This window comes from Suncus etruscus, chromosome 9, assembly GCF_024139225.1.
Source record: "Suncus etruscus isolate mSunEtr1 chromosome 9, mSunEtr1.pri.cur, whole genome shotgun sequence".
NCBI lineage: Eukaryota > Metazoa > Chordata > Mammalia > Eulipotyphla > Soricidae > Suncus > Suncus etruscus.
In genome coordinates, this window is record NC_064856.1 from 80,235,432 (window position 1) to 80,255,793 (window position 20,362).

A 20,362-nucleotide genomic window follows, 5' to 3' on the forward strand; every position below is an offset into this window, starting at 1 on the left:
TTTTTCTTAGCCACTTAAACTCAATCAAGGTTTGGTTTTGATCTTACCCACCAAGAGAAATTCTCTAGCAGTTGTGGGGAGGATGGAAAGGAAACTGGGGATATAAGTGGTGGGAAACATGCTGTAAATGGTAATACTGTAACATAGTAGCATTGAGTATTCACTCACAACTCTGATAGACACCAAATTCTGTTCATTCTATTTTTCTTCAATTACTCTTTTCTGTTATTTTGAAATAAAGAAGAATAAAAACTTCAACTTTTCCTTGATCTAATCAATTTGGAGGATATCAAATTTAACCCTATAGCTTTTTTAATCTATATAACTCCCAAACTTACATCTTTAGTCATAAAAACTCATATTTTATATTATACTTAGATGTCTTCTTAAGTACTTCACATGACAGTATCAAGCTACTTATATTTTATCAAAACTTGCAATAGTAATTTCATTTCAATTGAAAGCAAGTAAATTTCTAAGGTTACTCAGGACAGAATTTTTCTTGTGTATGTTTTGGTTTTGGAGCTACACTCATGATGCTCAGGAATTACTCCTAGCTCTGCACTTAGAAATCACTCCTGGAGGCCCGGAGAGATAGCACAGTGGCGTTTGCCTTGCAAGCAGCCAATCCAGGACCAAAGGTGGTTGGTTCGAATCCCAGTGTCCCATATGGTCCCCCGTGCCTGCCAGGAGCTATTTCTGAGCAGACAGCCAGGAGTAACTCCTGAGCACCACCGGGTGTGGCCCCAAAACAAAACAAAACAAAACAAAAATTACTCCTGGAAGGCTTAGGAGACCATATACAGGATTCTGGAAATCAAATTCAGATTTGCTAGGCAAATGCCCTCCCCATTGTGCTATCGTTCCAGCCCTAGGACAAACTCTTTAATCACTTCAATTCTTCTCTTTCTTGAACATGTAACATCCATAAATCACAAAAGTGTCTCTAGAATCAGCTACTGTCTTGTTACCTCCATTGCTATATCAGTCTAACCTGAACAAATTATCATTTCTCATTTGTACTGCAGCAAAGCATCTAATAGGTAATAGATTACACCATTGTCCCCTATGCTATCAGCACAACAGTGGGAAGGATCCTATTTAAATTAGATAACAGTACTACTTTCTCGAAATCCTGCAATTAGTTTCCTCTCGGAGATAATAAAAAATCAAAGTCATTATATCTGCCTAAGAGCTCCTACATAGTTTGACTCCTGTTACATTTCCAGTGTCATATCTTACTACTTTCATCATCACTCTAGCCACACTGCTTAATTGGTAAACTGCTCTTACACAGATCAATCCCAGTTGCCATCAACCTTGCAGTGTAAGGAATATAAACAATTACTAATAGAAAAACAGGAATATAAAAATAGGGAAAAACAGGAAAAACTGAAATATAAACAATTACTAATAGAAAGTGTAATCAAAACTGATTTGTCTCTCATGTTTAAAAATTTGTCAAGGGGTTGGAGAGATAGTACAAAGATATACAGTCCATGTATTGCATACTTGGGAGACTAGTTCAATACCTGACACCACATTAGATCCCTGAGTATCTCTAGATGTAGAGTCCTCAGTATTACTGAGGTAGACCTGGTGGCTGACAGTAATGTTATGTATCAACACATCATTGGGAGAACTAGTAAACTATTTTGTCCAATTTAGTGGAGAATCTCTAGGCATGTTCCCAGGGGATCTTGAATATTACTTATGTTAACCACACTACCTCCAATAAAAAGTGTTTTTACTATAAGTAGGATGTTAGAATATACAGGGAAAAAGAAAAGACATTTTAGATCATGAATATTTCACATGAAAAGCTCTGAAAAAAGGAATGAGCAAAAACAAAGAATTACAAGTAAAACATCAAATGATAAAAGTTATATTAGTGTATCTGCATGTAAAATGTAAATGGAAATATTTTTATAAAAATGTATTTTAGTCACCATGATTTACAATACTGTTAGTGTTAGGCTTTCACATATATAGCATTTTAATCCCACATACTCTATCATTGTCAACTTCCCTCCTATTTTTTAGACCTACTGAAAACCACACCCATCTCTCCACATTAATTTCAGTTCTGCAAACCAGTCCTCAAGTTCTCTTGTTTTAGAACATTTTAATTCCTTATTGTGCTTCTCTATATCCTACATATAAAATTTTGTATCTGTCCCTTTCCTTTTGGCTAATTTTGCTCAGCATAATACCTTCATTCCATCCATGTAGTGCAAAATTGAATGATTTCATCTTTTTCTTATAGCCAAGTAATGTTCTGTTGTGTATATGTACCACATATACTGTAATTTATACAATAATACATATACATATACACAATAATTTATGCAATAATCAACACAGGGTTTTTTTCACATTCTTTTGCTATTTTGAACAGTACTTCAAAATAAGAATTTTGGGTTCTTATGAGTAGATGCACGAAAGTGGAATTACTGTGTCATAAGGAAGGTCAATTCTTAATTTTTAATGAATATCCATATTCTTCTCCAAACAACTGGACCAATCAACATTCACACAAGCAATGGATGAAGGTTCCTTTTCCCCTAAATTTCCACTAACACTAGTTGCTTTGTCTTGGTGATGTGTTTCAGTCTTACTGGAATGAGGTAACATTTTATTGTTCTGATTTGCATTTCTCTGATGAAAAGTTATGCAGAGCACTTTTCATATACTTATTGATCATCAGTATGATTACTTTGAGAAAAATTCTTTTTATCTTTTCCCATTTTTGGTGGATTTTTTTCTTATTTTTACAAGTGTCTCAAAATCCCCTGATTGGCAAAGAAATACTGGGTGGGGAAAGTTGGTAAATATTTTTCTCCAAATTTAATTATACTATAAAGTTTAGTAATCAAGACAGTGTGGTATTATAATAAAATCAGACTTTAAAACCAGTGGAGTAGAACTGAAAACCAAAAGACTGGGTTTGGTTCTTGCACCACATGGTCACAGAGCTCCACAGGGTGATTCTGAAGCACAGAGCCAGTCGTGCCAAACACTGCAAGGTATCAGCTAAAAAATAAAAAAAGGAAAACCAAAAGAGAAATAAAAAGAAATGTTTTATATTTTGATACTAGTTCCGCTTTTTAGTAGCATAAATAACAGTATTTGCTTTTCCCCCTCATCTCCAAAAATATCATTTTATTGTTTAAAAACATCTTTTATATATGTCACCTCTTATAGATGAACATCTAATCTAGTAAAATAGCTAAGAGTATGAAATTGAGGGGGGAAGGGCTCTTCTGGAAATAGTTGTAGAATAAACTTGTCAGTTACATGTCAAAAATAATTAATGCAGACCCTTCTCACACTATACACCAAAGTCAATTCAAAATAAATTAAAGACCTCAATATCAGAGGTGAGTCCATGAATTTTATTGAGAAAAGCATAGAGATAATCCTTCATGACATCAAAACTAAAGGTATCTTCTATGATTCAAACTCACTGACCAAGCAAATGGATGCAAATATAAACACACAACAATGACAACAAAAAAATAAAAACTACATCAGATTAAGAAGTTTATACACTGAAAAACAATCAATAAAAAGATACCATACAAACTGGGAAGAACATTTTCCTTGCAGTTGCCTGACAAAGGGTTAAAATACAAAAGAAATACATTTTAATTAAGAATAAAGTCATGGAATCACTGGAGAGAGAAAAATAGTACAGGGGTAAGGCATACAGGCTTGTCACCACCTGGTCCCCTAAGTGCACTGAGAGAGTATCCCCAAGTACTGCCAGTTGTGATACAGATATTCAAATATAAAAATAAAATGCATCAGATGGTTTTGCACCCTTCAATCTGCTCTTAGAACAAATTAATAACTGCTCAGAACAATTTACTAACCATATCTTTTTTTATGTTCTTTCTCTACAGAGCCAAGGAAATACTTGGAAAAAAATTTTAATTCCCTGAGTTCAAGATACAAAAGAAAAATCTAGAGTCACATTTAATTTATCAAGGAAAAAGAGTGGGTGTACTACTATATCAAATTTAATTTGTACAAAATCACCATCTCTGGTGACATTATGATTCTGATCTACTGCGTTTAGACTAGTTTAGTAAAGCTTGATCTCCCTGTCTATCTAAACACTGATTCACTTTCTGAAACCAATAGTCTAACATTGGTCATATTAATACCCAACAAATCCAGTAGGTGTTAGATGTACACGAGTTTGTATATAAAAGACAAAATGAGGACTCAGTGTCTTCAGCTTTCTTCAGACAAAGCAAGCAACCAACCACTGGTAAGTCTCAACATCTTATAATTATAAAGTGATGATAATTACTTTTTAAATCAGATTTATCAGGATCTGAAGAAGAAATGCTGAGCCTCTCAGCTACTGTTGGAAGGGAATTTATATTTGTCGATGTGGCTTCCTAAATACAATTAATATGCTGCCATTACTGTTAGCAGGCAATTGTTATTATATATTATATATAAATATATATTATATTGTTATTATATAGATCTAGTCAACTGGCCTCTAAAATAAACTTTTTTTTTAAACAAATGAAGAGAAAAAGCAAAAGTTGTTATTTATGCTGCTAAAAAAGGCTGAACTAGTATCAAAGTATAAAAATTTATTTTCTTTCTCATTTGGTTTTCTGTCTTTGTTTCTGGCTGACGCCTGGCAGTGTTTGGCACTACTGCTCTGTTTTTCAGGATCACCCTGTGGTATCCCGTGACAATGTGGTGCAAGGACCAAACCCATTTTTCCTATGTGCAAAGCATACACTCAGCCCATTGAACTATCTCTACCATCTTATAATATTCCTTTGCTCTTAAAGAAAAAAAATAGTTTTTAACATGATAATAAAAGGACAAGTAGGATAACCAAAATTCAGACAAATCATTTAAAGAGTCAGCAATAATAGTTTCAGCTCTACTGTTTTGCTTAAAGCATTTTATAGGAGTTTTGATCTATAATGTTCATCCAAAAATGAAGGTATAATAAGATAAGGAATATTTATTCAAGGAGCAAGGAACAAAAAATAATATTTACTGGAGAAAAACATAATTGGGAAGTGTGAGGAGACTAATGATGTTTAGTTTGTTCAACTTACATAATGATTATAATTTTTTGCTTTCTTGGGTTTTCAAGGTCTTGATTGTTAGTTCCCCAGTCCACGATGAAGTCAATCCAGTTTTGCTTCCTCTTCTGTTGCTGGAAAGCTCTCTGCAGCTACAGCTGTGAGCTGACCAATATCACAATCACGGTGGAGAAGGAGGAATGCCGCTTCTGCATCAGCATCAACACCACCTGGTGTGCCGGCTACTGCTTCACCAGGGTAGGCTCCATATCTTCTTTATTGCACAGAGACTACTAAAGGCTTATGAATTATGATGCTTCCCACTTTAGCAATAATTGTAATTTCCTGAGTAACAAACAGCCTTGAGTCTCTTAGCCAGCATTGTCCATTAAGATTGGGGTTAATGTATGAGGGTATTGATTGAATGTCTGGGCTCAGATTTGGTAAGGGTAAATTTAAAAACACCTTTCATTTGATCTGATTGATAATATGCTGTCATCATTTCAAAATAAAAATATGCTTCCATGTTAGCATTTATATAACCTTGTAAATGCATATATTGAATTAAATATGCATTTCCAAGAAGTTAATCACTGTCTTTGAAACCCTAAATTATATTTCTGATTCAATCAAAATACAAAAAAGCATATTAAAAAATTGATCCTATTGACATGCCTAAATGTCAATACACATTCTGAAATAAATATTAATTCTCACAGATTATTAAAATAAAATGAATCAATAAACCTACTTACTACTTATTGGTATCATTAAGAAATTCAAGGCTGGACCACGGTTTGATCCCCGGCGTCCCATATGGTCCCCCCAAGCCCGGGGCAATTTCTGGGCGCTTAACCAGTAGTAACTCCTGAGCATCAAATGGGTGTGGTCCAAAAAATAAAAAAGAAAGAAAGAAATTCAAGGCCTTGCACACAACCAACTCAGGACAGACACAAGTTTGATCCTCAGAATCCCATATGGTCCCCTGAGCCTGCCAGGAGCAATTTTTTTGCACAGAGCCATGAGTAACCTCTGAGCACTGCTGGATCTGACCCCCAAACCAAAACCCATAAACAGATTCATGTGAGAATGTGTGATTTTTACGACTTTTTGTGATTTCCTATATGACTTTAAATATTAGTTTGTTTTGTATAATTTCTAACAGCAACCATAGAAAATAATAAAGTATATTGCCATTTTTGAAATCATGTTCCTTGATTAGTAGTAGTATTTCCATAAAATTGGTTTTAAGAGTTTATTATGGGAGCAATGAATAATTTTGTCTTTTTTTTATTAAGCTAAAATATCCAGAATATTATGACCAAATTTCTTCCTCTCTAAATTTCACAGGATCTGGTGTACAAGGACCCGACCCGACTCAACATCCAGAAAACATGTACCTTCAAGGAGCTAGTGTATGAGACAGTGAAAGTACCTGGCTGTGCTCAGCATGCAGACTCCCTCTACACCTATCCAGTTGCCACTGAGTGTCACTGCGGCAAGTGTGACAGTGACACTACTGACTGTACTGTCCGAGGCCTGGGACCAAATTACTGCTCCTTCAATGAACTAAAAGAGTAAAGAATGATGGTCATTCCAGGATGCCCAACCATGTCCTGAAGGACAGAAATACCTGTACACATGTGCCAGGGTGCAACTATTGTGGGCCAGAGGATCTGATCCCATGAATCCCTGCTCTCCTGGCAGAGAGGGTGCATCTAGGAACTGAGAGTTCTGGGGTGACACGCCTGACATTATTCACCCTTGTATTCCTAAGTCTGGTTCATATGTTTTATTCCATCTTAACTCACAGAAACATTAATGGTTCACCACTTAGGAAACTTAGAAGTCCTCACAGACATTTAATAAAGTAGTAGAAATGGAGGTGGGGATGAGGATTGGAGTGGGTCAAGGACTAAGTGAATGGTATTCTGTTTGTCTCTTGAGCTTGTTAGCATTCCTTCATGAATGGAGTCTTCAATGCTTAGCATTCTGTCTGAAATTTAATAATGGTATTTAAAAATGGCTGTTTTAAGAAAAACAAGTTCAGGAAGGGAGAATGCAAGAAATCAATGAGAGCATATTTGACACAGGCTTTTGAGGCTTCCCCAGCAATGCCAGTAAATCCATAAAAGGGGGAACATTGGTTCCACTTGTGTTTTTCATTCTGGCACATAGTGTATTAAGACAGGATGCTTCTCTCTGAATTTCTCACTGTCTGTGGAGTTAGCACAGAATCTTTTAGCTATTACCAAGCCCATTAGTTTAGGGCAAAAGCAAGATGTTTTCATGTAGGCCTGAGGAAATTAGCCTATATCATTTCATCACTTCAAAATACTGAACAAACACTGTCAGGCTCCTGCAAAATGCGCTTTAGGAAGTAGGAAAAAATTATCTCCACTGCCTTCCAACTGGGATCGATTCCTTTGAAGAGAGGGGAATTTGAAAACAAACTTAAAAGCAATTGCAGCAAAATAGTAAGAGCAGTTACCATATTTACATATGTATTTGTGAAAAAGATATAGTTTTTTTATCAAGAATTATATATGATTAAAAACATTGTTTTATAGAATTATCTCATCCATCCTATCTATTTTATCTATGTTTTCTCAAATCTATGATTCTTTGAAGAGTGAAAGAGTTTCCCACGTTAATTTCTTTTCAATATGCTACATTTTTTAGGTTTATACTTGTTTCACTTAAACACTTAACACTATTTCAATAATTTGTTAAATCTTATTTTTTTAAATAAAGATATTCAACACAAGAGACAATTTATATGTGTATATCTTACTGTTAATAAAAAGAATCTAAAAACATATCCTTTATGCTTTTATTAATATTTACCTATCTCACCTTTGGAGGCATTAAAATTATTCTTCTGAACTTCTGAAAATATTTTTGTTATTGAAATTTTCAGACTTTATTTTGAGAAAGGGGTGATTTTCTGATGTATTCTTTTTTGGGGGAGGGGTGTTTCAGGCCACACCCATTTGATGCTCAGGGGTTACTCCTGGCTAAGCATTCAGAAATTGCCCCTGGCTTGGGGGGACCATATGGGACGCCGGGGAATCGAACCGCGGTCCTTCCTTGGTTAGCGCTTGCAAGGCAGACACCTTACCTCTAGAGTCACCTCACTGGCCCCTTTCTGAAGTATTCTGATATTGAGAGAGTGATCGGAGGATAAAAAGAGAATCATGTATAGAGACACTAGAGTTCATGTCTTAAAATTTTAGATGAAAAATTGGAGTCCAAGAATTTTAAGTGGCCTACTAATGACCACAAAACAGTGATTTTTCATAATATAATACTACGGATTCTTAAATTAAATAAGTTTATATAGTAAATAAGGTAATTTAATGTGGAAAATTGAGTGTCTCAAAAAATTCACATTAGTAAAAGTTTTTAGAACATCCATAAGCTAACTAAATTTAGGATTATCTGAGTAAAAATTCTCAAGCACTTCTGGCATTAGTCACCCCCATTGCATTCTCAAGATAAAATAAGTTGTGAGTAGAAAAAGTTTAAGAATTCTTGATCTAAAAGATTAGAGAAATAATTAGGAAGCCTCAAGATATAGCTATGCTTTATTTATTTACTAACGAGTCATAAATATGCTGCAATATTAATGCATATAAATCAGGGCAAGATCAGACAGAGATTTGTTAAATTGTTTGAGAACTGTAAAGTGCTTGTTAACTAAAAACTAACAAGACATCTTTAAATGTTTTGTTTAATATTAACGGATTGAACATATAAAGGGTTACCTGTTTTAAAGCTTAATATTAAAAGAAAAAAATCACATAGCTACCAAATATGCAAAGCTTCAGTCATTAATATTCATTTTGGATTGAGGCCTAAAATCAATGTTCACCAGGATTCATCTCTACTTCTTGTTCACTGTGAAGAAAAATTATATTTTCCTGCCTTCCTTGTAATCAGGTATATTATATCCCAGCCAGCAGAATGTGAACCGAAGTACTGAGCTATTTTTATATTTGGCCTATAAAATGTTCTCATTTGTAATCATTCATACTCTTTCTATCTCAGCTGAATAACAACAACCAGAGTGACCTTGAAAGATTTATATTGACAATAGATAAGAGAGCTATTGCCAGCTTAGATTCCTGAATGTTGCCTTTGTATAGTCAACAATCTTTGTTGTCAACAACAATATCCAAAAACTTTCACTTAGACTGATGGATGATATCTTACCATAGAAAATTTCTACTGGTTTATGTGACCTACATGTAAAGGTTTATCTATTAGGAAGTAAGTTACATATGAATTAGTACTGAAAGTAGAGTACTGCATTAATTTAAAAAGTATCATAAATTATATCAGCTTGTTAATTGCATAATCAGATAAAAAACTAATAAGCAGTAATAACCTTGAGGGGCTGGGGAGATAGAACAGAGGGTAGGCCTTTGGCTTACCTAAGTTTGATTCAAATAGAGCCTAAGTTTGATTTTACATGTGGTTCCCAGAGTGTTTTAGTGAAGATTCAAATAAAGCCCAAGCCCAGACAAACAAACCAACAAAGAGTTTACCTATAAAAACATGAAATAATTTGTTTGTCTTTAACTTTAAAAGGAGAGTTTACAGATTAAGGCTGGCAGGCCCAATCTGGCACATGATTATTTTTAATGGTCCTCCATATTTAGGAATCTCCATCCCTAAAGACTATTGCATATTATTCTATATTACATATGTAATGTAATATATTGTAATATATAATGTACTCAAGAATAAATCAAATATTAAGGCCAAACTAAAACAAAAAAATCCATAAATCCATAAATCATACAAGGAACCTTCTTGGACTACAGTATTATAAAAGCAGAAACTAACATTAGAAAGAAAATGGAGAAGATTTCCAGCACATGGAAACTGAGCAAAACACTGCTAACAACAACTGGCTAAAAGAGGAAATAAAGGAAGAAATAAAAATATTTCTTGAAATTAATGAGAATGACATATAAACTATCAGAGTCTTTAGAATACATCAAAAGTAAAATTCTTAGCAATATATTATATGAAAGAAATAAAAGTCAAAATCAATTATCTAAATACACATATCAAAAATCTAAAGGATCAGCAAATGAACTAAAAAAGTAGTAGAAGATGGAAAATAGTAAAAACCAGAGCAGAAATCAACAATATAGAAATTAAGAAAGTAATTCAAAGAATTAATAAAACGAAGAACTTGTTTTCTGAGTGAATAAGCAAGATAGATAAACCTTTATGTAGACTCACAAGAAAAAGAGAAAATATCCAAGTAAGATGGCACAGAGACAAAGGGGAAAAAATTAAAACAGGTCAAAAATTCAAAACATAAGGAAAGTGTACTATTAAAATGTTATGCTCTTAAGCTGGAGAATCTAAAAGAAATGGATAGATTCATAGAGTCATATAATCTCCTACAGATAAACTAGGAGATAGTAAAAAGCCAAAACAGATCCATCACAAGTAAATAAATTGAAACAGTAATTAATAATTTTCCCAAGAATATAAGTCACAATCCAGAGGCAGTCACTGGTGAATTATAAATTTTCCGTCCTTACACCTTAAACACTTACAAAATATTGAAGACATAGATATCATTCCTAATACCTTCTATGAAGCTAACATTACACTAATATTCAAAACAGAAACACTTCCAGAAAAGAAAATTTCAGATTAAACTCCCTTATGAATATTGATGTGTAAATTCTTAACAAAATTTTAGCTAACCAAACCCAACAACATATCAAAAAAATACACTGTAATCAATGAGATTTATTACAGATATAAAAAATTGTTAAACAAAGGAAAAACAATGAACACAACGCATACCACATTAGTAAAAGAAAAGATAAAAATCATGTGATTGTATCAATCAGTGCAGAGAAAGCCTTTCATAAGATCCAACATCTGTTCATGATTAAAACCCTCAACCAAATAGGTGTAGAAGAAACCTTCCTCAAGAGAGTAATAGACACCTGTAATAAACTCATAACTTTTTTTTTTTTGGTGTTTTGGGCTATAGCTGGTGGCACTCAGGAGTAACTCCTGGCTCTGCATCCAGAAATCACTCCTGGATTTGGGGGCCATATGAGATGCCAGGATCATATCCGCATCTGTCCTGGGTCAGCCGCATGCAAGGCAAACACCCCACTACTGTGCAACTCTCAGGTCCCCTATTATCATTCTTAAATAATGAAAAACTGAAAATATTCCTTCTAAGATCAGGTATAAGGCATCGATATCCACTGACTCACTTTTATTCAATAATGTTAGAAGTCCTGGCTAGAACAATCAGACAAGAAAAATAAATCATAGATTCATATTGGGAATAAAAGAGTAAAATTATTAATATGTACAAAGAGCATGATAATATATATAGAAGAACCTAAAGAGTACACAAAAAAATGTTTCTCAAGAAGAAAGTTAAGAAAGAAAGTACAGTGGGCCGGAGAGCTAGTACCGTGTGTGGTAGGGGGTTTGCCTTGCAAATGGCCAACCCAGGACCAAAGGTGGTTTGAATCTCAGCATCCCATATGTTCCACTTTGCCTACCTGAGCACAGAGCCAGGAGTAACCCCTGAGCAACACCAGGTGTGGCCCAAAAATCAAAATTTAAAAAAGAAAGTACAGTAGCAAGTACATTTGTGAAAATTAATTTATTTCCAATGAAGTCATTAATACAATGGCAGAAGATTTAGTAAGCTCTTGTTAGCTATTCATTCAGTTTTGTTTTGCTTTGTTCATATAAGGACGACAGCATTAAACAAATGAAGTTGACTAGAGATTCGAAGCACTATTACTAATACTATGACTTTATACTCAACTGCCAGGCCTCCTGGAAGAAAGAAGATGTGGGGGAGGTTGCCGGCACTCACTACAAAAAGTCCCCAAAACAGCAAACCAGTGTACATTAAGTTTGGTCAGATTGATGTTCCTGAAGGGAATTGTAGAGTGTCAGTGATGAGGCAGGGCCATTGGAAAATGGTCATTGTGATTGAGGCAGCAGGGTGTGGCTTTGGCAGGGTAGGGGTTTGGCCTGCCCTCTGCTCTGAAGATGATCTGCTTTTTTTGTATGGGTTGGTATACCCATGATCTTTCACAGCTCAATTTACATCTTATTTGAGAAAAGAGTGGGTCTATGGAGCTGACCTGGTTCAAACATGGTGACTCATTCCTATGTACAAGGAATAAAACAGAGAAGAAAGTGATCAGTAGACTGTGGCAATTAAAAAAGTGTCCCAAAACACTAAATATCTAGAAATCAAATTAATAAAATATGTGGGTGATCTGTATCATTTAAATTACTTAAGAAAGGATAAAAGGCATCAGGAAATAAAAATAGCATTCCATGTTCATAGATTTCAACAATAAATATGATTAAGTTTGCTATCTTACCAAAGCTATTATATAGATTCAATGCAATCCCCTTCCAAATTCAGGTGACATTTTTCAAGGACATAGAAAAGTCAATAGCAAGGTTTCTATTGAGTCAGAAGAGACTGAACAACCAGAACCATATTGAAAAAATAATAACTTGAAAGTATCACTTTAACTAATTTGGAACTGTATTATCAAACTATAGTGATCTATACCAAAACTGGATGCTACTAGAATAAAGATAGGCTTTCTTATCAATAGATCAAAATAGAATAGCCAAGCATAAAAAACAATTTTGGGCAGGAATTGAGAATAAGAAATGGAGTAATAGCCTCTTCAACAAATGATGGTGAGAAAATTTAAAAACTATCTGTAAAAACTAAATCCATAGCTTATACTTTACACAAAATCCAAGTCAAATTGGATTCTAGCCCTTGAAAATCAACAGGATTATAAAGTAAACTGAAGAAAATATAAGCAGAATACTCTAAGATTTGGACCTAGTGGTTGTCTTCAATGATAAAATACCAGAATTTGGCAAATGCAAGAGAATAAAAAAATGGACAAAGAAAGATAGATAACTGGTAGGTACACAAAAAAGTTCTCAGCATCATGTATCAATGGAAAATTCCAAATCAATGCACCAATGAGATATAATATTACATTAGTGAGAATGGTACATAGCAAAAATAGTAGAAAGAATATGTGTTGTTGGGAATATAGTGAAGAAGGAACACTTATTCACTATTGGTGAAAATGTTGTCTGGGAAAAACAGTATGGATAGTTCTCAGTTAACTTAGAATTGTGGTGTCATATGACTGAGCAATTGCACTTCAACACCTATACCCAAGACAAACAGAATCTAGTCAAAAGGACATACACACAACATTGCAACACACCATAAACTATTTAAGATATAAGTATCAGCCTAGCTATCTGATGACAGATGAATGGTTTGTGAAGATGTAGTATATATGCACAATGGAACTTTATGTAGATTCAAGGAAGGATGAAATTAAGCATTAGCTGCAACCTGGTTGAAACTAGAAGATATCATGTTGAGTAAAGTAAGCCAGAAAAGGGCAACACAGAATGATCTCACTTATCAGTCATTTACAGAATATGTGAACAGAAAAATATAGTGAAGAATGTAGGAAGGCTAAAGACAGAGAAGAAAATAAATCAAGGAATAGAGCGAGATAAGAATATAGGAAAAAGGTTTCAGAAGCCTTAAGTATAATGGTAATATGTGAAAGTGGTATAGATATTTATCCAAAGCACACTCTTAACAACACTGAAAACATAAGATTGTACTGCAAAACTCACCAAACTTTGAAATGTGCTTATTAAGATGGCAGTAAGGGTTGGGGCAGTTGAGGTATGTGGGAAGGGTAGGAGAGAGCATGGGGGCATTGGTGAAGAGAAGTTGATACTTGTAGTAGAACTGGTATTAGCATATTTTATGCCTAACTTAAGTATTAATAGCTTTGTAAACTATATAGTCTTTAATTAAAATTTTTAAATAGTAAAAACAAAACAAGGTCTTCAACAAATGGTATTGTTAAAGCTGGATAGTTGCATGCAAAAAAATAATAATGAAATGAATCTGTATCTCACAATTCATTTATTGGTTTGAGAGCCACATTCAGAGTTGTTCAGAGCTGTCTTCTTATTCTGCCCAGGGATCACATCTGGCAGTGTTTAGGATACCATACACAGTGATGGAAATTAAATTTGTTCAGCTGTGTACAAAGCAAGTGCCATGCCCATTAAAGTCTTTCCCCAACCCCTATATCTCATGATGTAAACAAAAGTTAATTTAAAGTGAAAGAAAAACCTCAAGATGAAATCAGAATCTATCAAGTGCGCTTGGGAAAATATAGAAAGAATTTTATAAGATTTGTATCTCAAGTATTTTAAATGGTATGGTACTATTGGCAAAGTAACAAATAAAACCAATAGGTCACATCAAATTAGTTTCTACTTGACAAAAGAAATTGGGACAAAATTAAAAAACAGTCTGTAGAATTTGAGAAAATAGTTAATTATTTCATTTATCCCAACCTGAATCCCTGCAACTTTGTCATCACTTCTTTCCTTCTTCATGTTACAATTATGACACACAGTGGCATGTGTGGCTGGCTCTTGTTCTTTCACTTTTAGTTGAGGTGTTCATACAATGTCTAGTTGCAGTGCTCACCCAAGATTGTTGTGGTACTCACAGAGGTTCAGGGGTGGCATTTCTTAGCTGTGAATCTTTGACATCTTTTGGTAATGCCCTGTTAGTGGTGGAGCTCACAAACGATTTTTCTTGAACACTTGAACCTGAAGTGGTACAGAACTCTTTTTCTTAACAGTGAGTTTCTTTGAAAAAAAAAAACAAAACTAAGATTTGAGCTAAAGAAGTTGTCTTGTTACCAGCTGTAAATTATCCCAAAGTCACAAAGCAGATCCACTGTGGAAGATGCAGAAACTGCCCTGATACAAGGTGCTAATGGTTACTGTCAGAAAATGGTGGACATAGTCATAAGAGAAAAACACTTCAGCATAAATAAAAGTCCATAACAAAAGCAAGAAAGAGAAAAAGCAAAATCTCAGAGCTCTTTCCCTTGAAAATACCCTGTAATACATTACTATCTACATAGAAACCCCTAAGTGGAGACAGTATGGGAAGAAATGATAAGATCAGATTTACAAAAACAGCAGTGCACCTCCCATTCTGGGGCTACCTGCAACTCAATATGGGATATAGAAAAAATTTTAGTGTTTTATGAGGTATCATCAGTTCTCTGCCTGTTACAAAACAACGTGTTCTCTCTTGAATATCTTTCTTTTTTAATATATTTTATTTAAACAACTTAATTACATAAGTGATTGTGTTTAGGTTTCAGCAATGTAAAGAACACCACCATTACTAGGGCAACATTCCCATCCCCAATATCCCAAATCTCCCTTCTCCCCACCCTTCCACCACCTGTACTCTAGACAGGCATTCTATTTCCCTCATACATCCTTATTGCTAGGATAGTTCACAATGTAGTTATTTCTCTAACTAAACTCATCCCTGTTTGTGATGAGCTTCATGAGGTGGGCTGTAACTTCCAGCCCTCACTTAGTGTCTGAAAATCACTATTGCAAGAATGTCTTTCATTTTTATTAAAACCCATAAATTAGTGAGACCATTCTGCATCTTTCTCTCTCTGACTTATTTCACTCAGCATAATAGATTCCATGTACATCCATGTATAGGAAAATTTCATGACTTCATCTCTCCTGACAGCTGCATAATATTCCATTGTGTATATGTACCCTAGTTTCATTAGCCATTCATCTGTTGAAGGGTATCTTGGCTGTTTCCAGAGTCATGCTATGGTAAATAGTGCTGCAATGAATCTAGGTGTAAGGAAGGGATTTTTGTATTGTATTTTTGTGTTCCTAGGGTATATTCCTAGGAGTGGTATAGCTGGATCATATGGGAGCTCGATTTACAGTTTTCGGGGAATCTCCATATCGCTTTCCATAAAGGTTGGACTAGAGGGCATTCCCACCAGCAGAGGATAAGAGTTCCTTTCTCTCCACATCCCCGCCAACACTGCTTGTTCTCATTCTTTGTGATGTGTGCCAATCTCTGGGGTGTGAGGTGGTACCTCATCGTTGTTTTGATTTGCATCTCCCTGATGATTAGTGATGTGGAACATTTTTTCATGTGTCTTTTGGCCATGTGTATTTCTTCTTTGTCAAAGTGTCTATCCATTTCTTCTCCCCATTTTTTGATGGGATTAGATGTTTTTTTCTTGGAAAGTTCTGTCAGTGTCTTGTATATTTTAGAGATTAGCCCCTTATCTGATGGGTGTTGGGGGAATAGTTTCTCCCACTCAGTGGGTGGCTCTTGTATCCTGGGCACTATTTCCTTTGAGGTGCAGAAGCTTCTCAACTTAATATATTCCCATCTGTTAATCTCTGCTTTCACTTGCTTGGAGAGTGCAGTTTCCTCCTTGAAGATGCCTGTAGTCTCAATGTCCTGGAGTGTTTTTCCTACGTGTTCTTCTATACATCTTATGGTTTCAGGTCTGATATTGAGGTCTTTAATCCATTTGGATTTTACCTTTGTACATGAGGTTAGTTGGGGGTCTAAGTACAATTTTTTGCAAGTGGCTATCCAGTTGAGCCAATACCACTTGTTGAAGAGGCTTTCTTTTCTCCGTTTAGGATTTCTTGCTCCTTTATCAAAAATTAGGTGACTGTATGTCTGGAGAACATTCTCTGAGTATTCAAGCCTATTCCACTGATCTGAGGGCCTGTCCTTATTCCAATACCATGCTGTTTTGATAACTATTGCTGTGTAGTAAAGTTTAAAGTTGGGAAAACTAATTCCTCCCATATTCTTTTTCCCAAGGATTGCTTTAGCTATTCTAGGGTGTTTATTGTTCCAAATGAATTTTAAAAGTGCCTGATCCACTTCTTTTAAGAATGGCATGGGTATCTTTAGAGCGATCGCATTAAATCTGTACAATGCTTTGGGGAGTATTGCCATTTTGATGATATTAATCCTGCCAATCCATGAGCAGGGTATGTGTTTCCATTTCCACGTGTCCTCTCTTATTTCTTGTAGCAGAGTTTTATAGTTTTCTTTGTACAGGTCCTTCACATTTTTAGTCAAGTTGATTCCAAGATATTTGAGTTTCTGTGGCACTATTGTGAATGGGATTGTTTTCTTAATGTCCATTTCTTCCCTATTATTATTGGTGTATAGAAAGGCCATTGATTTTTGTGTGTTAATTTTGTAACCTGTCACATTGCTATATGAGTTTATTATTTCTAGAAGCTTTATGGTAGAGTCTTTAGGGTTTTCTAAGTAGATAATTATGTCATCTGCAAACAGCGAGAGCATGACCTCTTCCTTTCCTATCTGGATTTCCTTGATATTTTTTTCTTGCCTAATCACTATAGCAAGTACTTCCAGTGCTATGTTGAATAGGAGTGGTGAGAGAGGACAGCCTTGTCTTGTGCCAGAATTTAGAGGGAAGGCTTTTATTTATTTTTCATTGAGGATAATATTTGGCTCTGGCTTGTGGTAAATGGTTTTAACTATATTGAGAAAGGTTCCTTCCATTCCCATCTTGCTGAGAGTTTTGATCAAGAATGGGTGTTGGACCTTGCCAAATGCTTTCTCTGCATCTATTGATATGATCATGTGGTTTTTATTTTTCTTGTTGTTGATGTTGTGTATTATGTTGATAGATTTATGGATGTTAAACCAGCCTTGCATTCCTGGGATGAAACCTACTTGATAATAGTGGATGGTCTTTTTAATGAGGCATTGAATCCTATTTGCCAGGATTTTGTTGAGGATCTTTGCATCTGTGTTCATCAGCGGTATTGTTCTGTAATTTTCTTTTTTTGTAGCATCTCTGTCTGGTTTGGTATCAACATGATATTGGCTTCATAAAAGCTATTTGGAAGTGTTCCTGTTTTTTTGATTTCATGAAAGAGTCTTGCTAGGATTGGTAGTAGTTCCTCTTGAAAGGTTTAAAAGAATTCATTAGTGAATGCATCTGGGCCTGGGATTTTGTTTTTGGGCAGACATTTGATTACTGTCTTAATTTCCTCAATAGTGATGGGGGTGTTTAGATATGCTACATCCTCTTCATTCAACCATGGATGATTATATGAGTCCAAGAATTTATCCATTTCTTCCAGGTTCTCATTTTTAGTGGCATAGTTTCTCAAAGTAGTTTCTGATTACCCTTTGAATCTCTGTCATATCAGTAGTGATCTCTTCTTTTTCATTTCTGATATGAGTTATCAAATTTCTCTCTCTCTCTTTCTTTGTTAGTTTTGCCAGTGGTCTATCAATCTTGTTTATTTTTTCAAAGAACCAACTTCTGCTTTCGTTGATCTTTTGGATTGTTTTTTGGGTTTCCACTTCATTGATTTCTGCTCTCAGCTTCGTTATTTTCTTCTGTCTCCCTATTTTTGGTCCTTTTTTTGAGTATTTTCTAATTCTATGAGCTGCATCATTAAGCTATTCAGGTATGCCCCTTCTCTTTCCTGATGTGTGCTTGCAAAGCTATAAATTTTCCTCTCAGTACCAGTTTTGCTGTGTCCCATAGGTTCTGATAGTTTGTGTCTCCATTGTCATTTGTTTCTAGGAAGGTTTTGATTTCCTCTTTGATTTCATCTCCGACCCACTGGTTATTCAGTATTAGGCTGTTTAACTTCCAGTATTAAAGTTTTTCTTCTGTGTCCCTTTGTAGTTCACATATAATTTCAGGGCCTTGTGGTCAGTGAAGGTAGCCTGCAACATTTCTATCCTCTTGATATTATGCAGGAATGTTTTATGTGCTAGCATGTAGTCTATCCTGGAGAATGTCCCATGTACATTAGAGAAGAATGTGTATCCGGGCTTCTGGGGGTGGAGTGTCCTATATATATCTACTAGGCCTCTTTCTTCCATTTTTCTTTTTAGGTCTAGTATTTTCTTGTTGGGTTTAAGTCTGATTGACCTATCAAGTGTTGACAATGAAAAAAAAGAAATTGTGGTATAACTACACTATGGAATGCTATGCAACAATTAGGAAAAATGAAGTCAGGGAATTAGTTTATACATATATAAATATGAAGAATATTATGCTGATAGAAATACTTCAGAGGAAGAGGGATAAGCAGAATTATCTCACTTATGTATGGCTTATAAAAGGAAAGATAGTATAGTAAATATCCAGATACAATAGAGATGAGGGCCAGGAAGACCAGTCCACAGTAGGAAGATTGCTGCAAATAATGAGGAAGTGCAGGTAAGATAGAGAGATGACCAATATGACAATTATAGTTGTAAATGTTCATTCTCAATAAGAACTGGGTGCTTTGGGGCTGGAGCAATGGAGTGGAGAGGTAAGGCAACTGTTTTGCTGCTGCTAGCCTAGGAAGGACCTCGGTTCGATCCCCCATATGGTCCCCTCAAGCCAGGAGCAATTTCTGAGTGCATAGCCAAGAGTAACTCCGGAGCATCACTGGGTGTGCCCCCCCAAAAAAAACAACAACAAATAAAAAAGAACTGGGTGCTGAAAGTGATGCCCCATTCAGTTACAATATCCCACACCACAATTTCTAAGAAAAATAAGAGGCAAGAGAGTGAGAGAGAAAAAGAGAGGAAAAAATGTCTGTCCCAGAGTCAAACAGGGGGAGGGAGGGAAGGAAACAGGGGACAATCATGGCGGGAAATGTGCACTGATGAAGGGTACATATTTATAACTAAAACTTGATCATGAACAGCTTTGTAATTGAAAAAAATAAATTAGCATGGCCCCTGCGCAAGGATGACATGCAAATTAGTAAAGTGTTCCATATTTTTAAAAGAAAAAAAGAAAAAGAAAAAAATATATTGTATTATGAACAACCTTGTAACCATGGTGTTTAAATAAAGTCATTAAAAATAAAAGTACAAAAACTCCCCTGCCCACCTGCTCCCCCCAAAAAGGTGGTGATGGCCATTATGTAGATCAAGTGGATCTCAGGTGCACCTTGACAGTCGCCTTATGGGACTGGTGAGATGCAGGTTTTATAATAGACTTTATCTCTTCTCTCTCTCTCTCTCTCTCTCTCTCTCTCTCTCTCTCTCTCTCTCTCTCTCTCTCTCTCTCTCTCTCTCTCATTCCTCCTCCACCACTGACATCATGACATCATTTAATGAGGAACCCAGAAAGCTGACATCAAAACTTCAATTTCATATTTCTACTATAATACAATTGGAACCATTGATAAGAAATTACAAAATATGATTTTTATTTTGCCCTATCTTCAGTCCTATGTTGGAGCCTTATCCCCAGGGATACAGATCTGCAAACCATTCTTAAATAATCTGTCCTTAATGATACCCAATGAAATACAGTAGAAAGTGCTAGTCTATGACATAT

The 20,362-nt window shown here is 35.2% G+C and overlaps 1 protein-coding gene and 1 pseudogene across 1 annotated transcript; both read left to right on the top strand.

Moving 5' to 3' along the window:
- The first annotated feature begins 5,162 nt into the window (after positions 1-5,162).
- FSHB (follicle stimulating hormone subunit beta) lies at positions 5,163-6,644 on the top strand. The gene is made up of 2 exons (XM_049780106.1): positions 5,163-5,321; positions 6,414-6,644. Exons 1-2 carry the CDS (start codon positions 5,163-5,165, stop codon positions 6,642-6,644), a joined length of 390 nt encoding a protein of 129 aa, XP_049636063.1.
- Positions 6,645-19,707: 13,063 nt separating this feature from the next.
- Positions 19,708-19,800, top strand: LOC126019184 (uncharacterized; annotated as a pseudogene).
- The last annotated feature ends 562 nt before the right edge of the window (positions 19,801-20,362 follow it).